General features: G+C 35.3%; 1 protein-coding gene across 1 annotated transcript; it reads left to right on the top strand.

Moving 5' to 3' along the window:
* The first annotated feature begins 1,775 nt into the window (after positions 1-1,775).
* LOC137237180 (probable cytochrome P450 304a1) lies at positions 1,776-6,377 on the top strand. The gene is made up of 5 exons (XM_067760509.1): positions 1,776-2,233; positions 2,306-2,560; positions 3,882-4,750; positions 5,884-6,028; positions 6,116-6,377. Exons 1-5 carry the CDS (start codon positions 2,140-2,142, stop codon positions 6,298-6,300), a joined length of 1,548 nt encoding a protein of 515 aa, XP_067616610.1. The 5' UTR covers positions 1,776-2,139; the 3' UTR covers positions 6,301-6,377.
* Positions 6,378-7,430: the final 1,053 nt, after the last annotated feature.

The raw sequence follows: 7,430 nt of genomic DNA, 5'->3' as shown, positions 1-7,430 counted from the left end.
AAGGGACGGGCATAATTAATTGCACAACATATTTTCTTCGCTTAATGCGCTCGTTTCTGCTTCAAACAATATCAGTTCCATCGTTTTTTCTTCTTCAATTGAGGTGAATTACCCTCGTGCATCCCGAAACTAAGGTGGCAGCCTTGTTGGGCGATAAATTCGTATTTGGGAAAACTCTTAATTTCGGTCTAAGGTAACAAAACGACGCCAAGACTTTTCCAGATTGCGGCTTGACATCGCCAAGCACTCATTTCAAATTATCGCCAAACATTCGCGGGTGGCTTTCAGATCCATATATTAATGTCAAATGTGATAAACCTGTAGTCTAAGCCAACCCAGCAAACTTCATTCATACAGTATCGATCAACAGATTACTTTGACGATTTATGGCGGGATGACTTCTTTTAGGTAAGCTAAACGTATTATGTTAATTGCGCTGGTACAACCACAACAGAACTAAGTGAACCACTTCTTAGCCATAAAAATTAATGGTGCATATTTTCCATAGCATTTATGAAGCATTTCCTTAGTTTCGGTGATAATTTTTTAGGCGGTTTCCCACTTTTCTTTAAAGTCATGACTCATGAGCCTGGCTGCCATTACATGACTTTCAAATACAAAATAAATGACCCAGTTTACTCAAACATCTACAAGGCGGCAGGTGATGTGATAAGTGTGGACGTCAACGAAATATCGAACAACCCTCGTATGTTAGAAAACGCATATTAAGGATGTAGCGAATATTCGCGTCTGCGTTCGCAATAAAGCGCGGTACTGAGATCATAAGAAAGCGCACAAGAAATTATTTTAATTCCACCTTGTAAACTGAACTTCAAGTCATAGCGGATTCATATATATAGGTGGCAGTCGGAAATGAGCTGACTGATACTTTTTTATTATGATTAGACACTTCAACTTCCGACGCAGTACGATTTTGGCATGAGTTCATCGAATTGCAAGAATAAAGTTCATGGAATTTTTATTAAGGTTTGTATTTATTTCACCGTGCTGCCACTTTGTATGGTTCCGCCATGCTTGAAGTGTTTTTATTGGAAATTTGTATTTTCCTTTTTTTATGCATTTTCTTTATGAATTTCCTTTGATGGTTCAAAAAAAATTGCTTTGAACAGGGATAGAGTGAATTTTCACCCTAGAGATTTTTCTTTTAATAATTAGGGGACTTTTGGGACTACGACTATATGCAGTTATCTCTTCGACTAATAGTGTTTTCTTTTTCACGCGAATATGTTACCCTGAAATATAACGAAATAACAAAAGTGTGTTTATGCACACTTTAAAAATTTTGGATTTTTCATGGCATTTGCGGTTCTGTCATGAAAAGCTTCTCAGTGAAAACTCATCTGCCTTGCAGATGCCGTTCGAAGGAGTATTCATGGTGGCCGCATTTTGCAAAGGGGTTTTTTTTTCAAAGCTCGATTAATATGTTTTTTCTTTACCAACATTTTTGATAAATTCGCTTTATTTCAACAATAAAAATATTGTACATTGACAAAAAAATATAAAATAAACTTAATACACACGGCACCCACTAACGGGCGATTGGTTGGACAAGGATTGCCAGCACTGTAAGTAGCAGTATCTGATTGCAATTTACATATATGTACATATAACGATCTATCCAAATAGAAAGGTCGTAGCCTAAAAGTTTTGGTTAAAAGGACGTATCTCATACATTCTGTTAATAAGGCCGTGTCTCAGCGAAGTCGTTAATAAAGTCGTATCTCAGGAGGCCGGTTAAAAAGATTGTAATATTATATAATAATATACAAAAGAACATTTAGTTCTGATCAAGTCAAATTATTTTCATTGTCTACTGAGGTCGCCAAAATCACCTCAAACCTAATTGCCTTAAACAAAATGAGAGGAATATGGGACGTAAAAGGGATATTACTATGCAAATACAAATGTTCGTCAATTAATATTCGCACATTTGTAATCTTGATATTTGCCTTCCGAATATCCCTAATACACCGACACTTATCACAGTCGAACAACATTCTAGTATTTTTCCATTTTCCATGTCTTGCAATAATTAAAGTAAAAACGTTTGAACACAAATTCATACTCTTCAGTCGTTATTTAACTGCCGACTTTTAAAAATAAAGAAACTCAATCGAAATGTTAACACAAGTTTTATTATTGATTTGTGCGGTAATTTGTTTATATATTTCTTATCGTTATGCAGTGGGACGTCCTGATGGTTTTCCACCAGGTTTGTGTGTTTTTCTGAAAACTTTTATAAAATTTTTGATAATTAAAATGTGCCTTCTCTGTTATCCTGAAGGACCTCCACGCATACCAATATTTGGCAGTTATTTATTCATGATGATGCTTAATGCTAAATATTTACATAAAAGTGTATTAAAATTTAGCAAATGGTATAAATCGGATATTTTGGGTTTTCATGTTGGAAGCTTTCCTGTAGTTGCTGTCCATAATGCCGAAGGAGTTAAAGAGCTTTTAAATCGACAAGAATTTGATGGACGTCCGCAAGTTTTTGTAGGGAAAATGCGTACATCAAATATTGATGAAATGTATGGTGAGTAGATAATTAAGTAATAGTGTATGGTGAATGGAACAAATGGGAAACAACGACCATCCCGACGTAGTTTTCAAGGAATACGTTCAAAGTTGGAAGATCCTTTTAGCTCCTTTATTTTAGGCAATAAAGTAAAAAAACTCCTCTTAAATTGGAATTTTTCCCAAAGAAACTACACCACAGTTTTTAGTGGATCTAAGGATTCCTTAAATCTTCGCTTAGATACGGACTATTAGGCTGATTGGCTTAGGCGCACGCCGACGTGCTGTTCTTCTTCTGCCTATTGAATTATATGAAACAAGGAAATATAATGAGCTGAATTTGGACTGAATCCTCCCGACACCGGGCCGTATCGGCTAAACGGTGCCCACATCGGGACCTAGAGAGACTTTGTAAATGATACTGGGAATAATAACTAGACGGAAAAAACGAGCGATATTATTGGAAAGTCGGGTTAGAAAAACAACGATAGCTTATCGTTAATTAGCTCGGAGCGGAAGAGGAGGCTGCTGTCTTGCCCAAGAAAGGGGATTGAGCGAGGAGCGGGCTGCAGGAGATCGTTATCGCAGTACCGAGTAGCGCTCCGGCAAGGAAAGCAGGTCGAATCAGCTTTGCAGCGGATAACTCTCAAAACTGCGAGATATTCGAGGAAATAGAGCACACGTGCCGGAAAAAGAGGTAGCGATCATCGGAGGGCGAAAGGTCTGAGATCAAAGGGGCGGTAAGGAAATAGAAGAAAGCGCAGTTCAAGGGACGTGAGTCAGGTAAGTTGTGAGATCAGGTCGCGCACCAGTAGAACTGTAAGGCAGAGGCTAACAAGAAGTCGCAATAGCGATGAAACTTGCTCATTGAAAACCGTTGGAAAAAGAGGGAGTTGAGGGCTGAGAAGCCAGTGTGTGGTAGCAAAGAGAAGGAAATACTTCGCGCGATTTATAGTGTTTGAGGATCGACTTTCGTTGCAGACTTGTAGAAGTTCTGCTTGACTTGTAATCTAAGACATATGCCAAAGTGGTTCCTCTTTATCTCGTAGAAGACAGAGCAGTCGGTTACTAGTGACACACTTACTCTATTTTTCGATATCTGGAGAAGGTAAGTGGAGTCGATTGTTCTATCCTACTGATCGATATATTGGAAAGTAAGTTGAATAAGTAGAAATATCAAATAAGTGCGGACGTGTTCCATCCTCTCAACCGACGCCGAACTAGGCATAACTGCAAAGTACATTCTTCGATAAGAATAACAAAACTCTAGATCGTTGATCTCAACTCGCAATTTATGTTCACAAACAAATATAAGCCATATTGTTATTTTTCTCCATTAGGCATCTTCTTCCGAGAGGGCCCCGTTTGGAAGGAGCAAAGACGATTTATATTACGTTATCTACGCGATTATGGTTTTGGTCGTCGATTTGCTGATTTTGAATCGGTTATGCAGGAGCAGATCAATGATCTTTTGGATTTGATACGTAAAGGCCCACGCTATCAACATGAACAACAACTTTCTAAAACGGATGGTTATAGAGTTTGTGTGCCAAATACATTAAGTGTAATTGTTGTAAATTCTTTCCTTCACATTCTCACCAATGAGCACTGCCCTCGCGCCGAACAAGCAGAGTTGCTGCAGTTGGTAAAAATGGCTATGCAATTTCAACGTCGCACCGATGATTACGGTACAATTTTAAGCATAATACCATGGATAAGACATATTTTCCCAAAGGCAAGCTCCTACGAGGCACTAATGGAATCAAATGTCTTTCTTTATAAATATTATGAAAAGGTGTTTGATTCCCACTTAACGAGTTATGATGACTGTAGCGAACGAAATTTTATTGATTTGTATATAAAGCAAATGAAGTTGGAGCATGCAGAAGGACGTACAGATTGTTATAATCGTGAACAGTTCATTATCAGTTTGGTCGATTTTACGATACCTCCATCATCGGCTGTTGGCGCACAAATGGGTTTTTTGTTACAATATTTCCTATTGTATCCGGAGGTGTTGAAACGTGTACAAGCGGAAATCGATGCAGTAGTGGGACGTGGACGTTTGCCAACGTTAGATGATCGTCGGTATATGCCATATACCGAGGCAACGTTGCGTGAGGGTATGCGTATCGAGACTTTAGTGCCTTCGGATTTTCCGCATAAAGCAATGACGGATACCGAGCTGATGGGTTTTAAAATACCAAAAGTATGTATACATGCATGTCAAGACCTGAGTGGAATATCAGCCTATTCGGCTGCTAGTTCGAAAAAGCCTTTGTTTGAAAACCTATCTTTGAAATTGTTTGAAACAGGGATCTTGGCAATTGTTAATAGTTTTTTAATAATTTTTTTTTTTTAGTTTTTAATTATAGTAATTAATAATAGTTATTTTTTTTATAGTTTTTTATTTCGCTATGTAGATAATAGTTTTTTTTTAGTTTTTTATTATGTATGTATAGTAATTAGTACTAAACTACTTGAGATTTTTTTTTTCGAAAAAGAATAGTAGTTTTTTCAATTTTCTTATTGAGCTCGGAAAATAATAGTTATTTTTCAGCTTTTTGATTTTGGTCAGAAAATAACAGTTATTTTTTGAATTTTTTATTTCTTTTGAAAATAATAGTTTTTTATTTCGTTCGGACAATAACAGTTTTTCCCCCGTTTTTAAATTCGCTCAGAGCTTAATCCGAATTTTTTGAGGTTTTTATTTTGCTAGGAAAATAACAGTTATTTTTTGATTTCATTATTTCGATCAGAGGTTTATAAAAACTTTTTGATATTTTTATTTTGCGGGGAATATTGTATTTTTTTAGTTTTGTTTTGTTGGAATAATAACTGTAATTTTTCGAGTTTGCAATTTCGCTCAGAAATTTATACAAATATTTAGAGATTTTTATTTTGCTTGGAAAATAACAGTTATTTTTCGTGTTTTTAATTTCACTCAGAAGTTTATGAAAATTTTTTGATATTTTTATTTTGCTAGTAAAATTATTTTTCGGGATTTTAATTTATTGAGAAATTTATAAAAATGTTTGATATTTGTTTCATGTAATATTTTAAGATTTTTGTTGTTTTCAAGGCTTCCAATATAAAATTTTAGTAAAGCATACCACATACGGCAAACGGGAGACCTTGTGATTTTTTTATTTCGCTAGAAAAAGTTATTATCCGAGTTTTTTATTTAGCTCGCAAACTAACAGTTTTTTTTTCAAGTTTTTCATTTCGCACTGAGAAAGAGAAATTTGCGAACTGGCAGCTAATCAGCAGTCGATATGCTACTTTTGAATAACCTTTTTTTTTTTAAGTTAAATCCTTAAATGTTTGAATTTCTAATTTCAGGATACAATTATGATACCCGCTCTATATGCATTCCATATGGATTCACGTACTTGGGGTGATCCAGAGAATTTCCGACCGGAACGTTTCTTAGATGAGAACGGAAAATTATGTTTAAGCAATGATATAACGCTACCATTTGGTGCTGGTTAGTAAATTTTGGCTTATATTATTGAAAGTACTTATTTTTTATTCTTAAGTGTGACTAACCTCAAATTGTCTATCCTGTTTGTAGGCAAACGTCTCTGTGCGGGTGAAACTTTTACGCGTAATATTATGTTCTTAATGACAGCAGCACTGTGTCAGAATTTCAATTTTATTTTGGCGCCGGGTGATAAACTTCCTGATTTGACAAAAAACCTAAATGGGCTTTCACTAACGCCGCTTGATTTTTGGATACAGTTAGAGGAAAGACAGTAGTTAGTTATTTTTGAATAGTTGCTGCGCTTTTCAAATATAAGATATTGTAATCTGAATAAAATATCACTTATCTCGACTGCCGATTCGATAAAACCCAACCTCAGCAAACTATTGAAAGATGCCCCATCGCAAAATTGTTTCATTCTGCGTTCTTCTGTAAAATTTTGGTAGGGTTAATTTTTGGAAGAATTTTTTAGACCCGGCTTCAGGCATATAGTGATCTTCTGTTCAACCGTCGATATTAAAAATTGGTAGTGTTAAGGATGTGATTGGTTAAATGAGTAAAGGCACAAATTAAGTTTCAACGGATACAAAATGTTTAATTTATACTAACTAGAATACCCGAAAAGCGTTATCCTGTCTGATAATTGGCTTACTTATATATAAAAAAGTATCTATCTTTCCTACTTATAATATTATTCGCGATTACCCTTCATATACCGACTCGATTAATGAGGTTCATTGTTTGATTATTAAGATGATGATCTTCCCAGTCAATATCATTGCTTCCAGTACGTTTGCGGTAAGTTTTCTAATCACTAATTTTTATTTGTTTTTTTTTTTTCATATGAAGTTGGTGTGTTGTTGGCCAGCCCTAGATATTCAGAGAATTGACAGATTAAATTTGAAAATTGGGAGCACCGTTTTTATCAAGAATGGCATCGGTTGACGTTATAGTTTACCATTGTTGTTTAGGTTTGAAATAAAAATATTCTAATAAATGCAGTTTACTCCTGAGGAGGCCAAAATGCTTAGCGAAACGTCATGTTGAAACAGTGGTGTCATTTGGTTTGCACAAGTGAAGCACACATTTTTAGCCATGAAAAAGTCTATTGTATATTTTATATATTGTATATTGTACTTATATATGAATAATTAGCAGACCGCACCAAGTCAATAAGTTTTGTATTTTGGAATAAATCAATTTTGTATGTTGATGATAAATGTAAAAATTGCCATGATTAGATGCACACATGAATGCATATATACACTGAAAGAAAAAGACTGATAAAATCAACCGAAATACGGGTCAATTCAACCGAAATTTCTGTAAATTTTTATCCTTCGCAACAAGAAGTTGAATCAACTGCGCACAAATCGTTGATTCGTAATTGACCGTTTTAGTAGTC

The sequence above is a fragment of the Eurosta solidaginis genome, chromosome 1 (genome assembly GCF_040869045.1).
Source record: "Eurosta solidaginis isolate ZX-2024a chromosome 1, ASM4086904v1, whole genome shotgun sequence".
Lineage (NCBI taxonomy): Eukaryota > Metazoa > Arthropoda > Insecta > Diptera > Tephritidae > Eurosta > Eurosta solidaginis.
Note: the sequence above shows the minus strand (reverse complement) of the source record. Positions and strands in the feature narration are given on the sequence as shown.

Bases quoted from the DNA above. Each gene is read 5' to 3' on its own strand.
- LOC137237180 (XM_067760509.1), top strand. From the start codon at position 2,140: ATGTTAACACAAGTTTTATTATTGATTTGTGCGGTAATTTGTTTATAT. The intron at 2,234-2,305 runs GTTTGTGTGTTT...GTTATCCTGAAG, and splicing joins TCCTGATGGTTTTCCACCAG to GACCTCCACGCATACCAATA. The intron at 6,029-6,115 runs GTTAGTAAATTT...TCCTGTTTGTAG, and splicing joins AACGCTACCATTTGGTGCTG to GCAAACGTCTCTGTGCGGGT.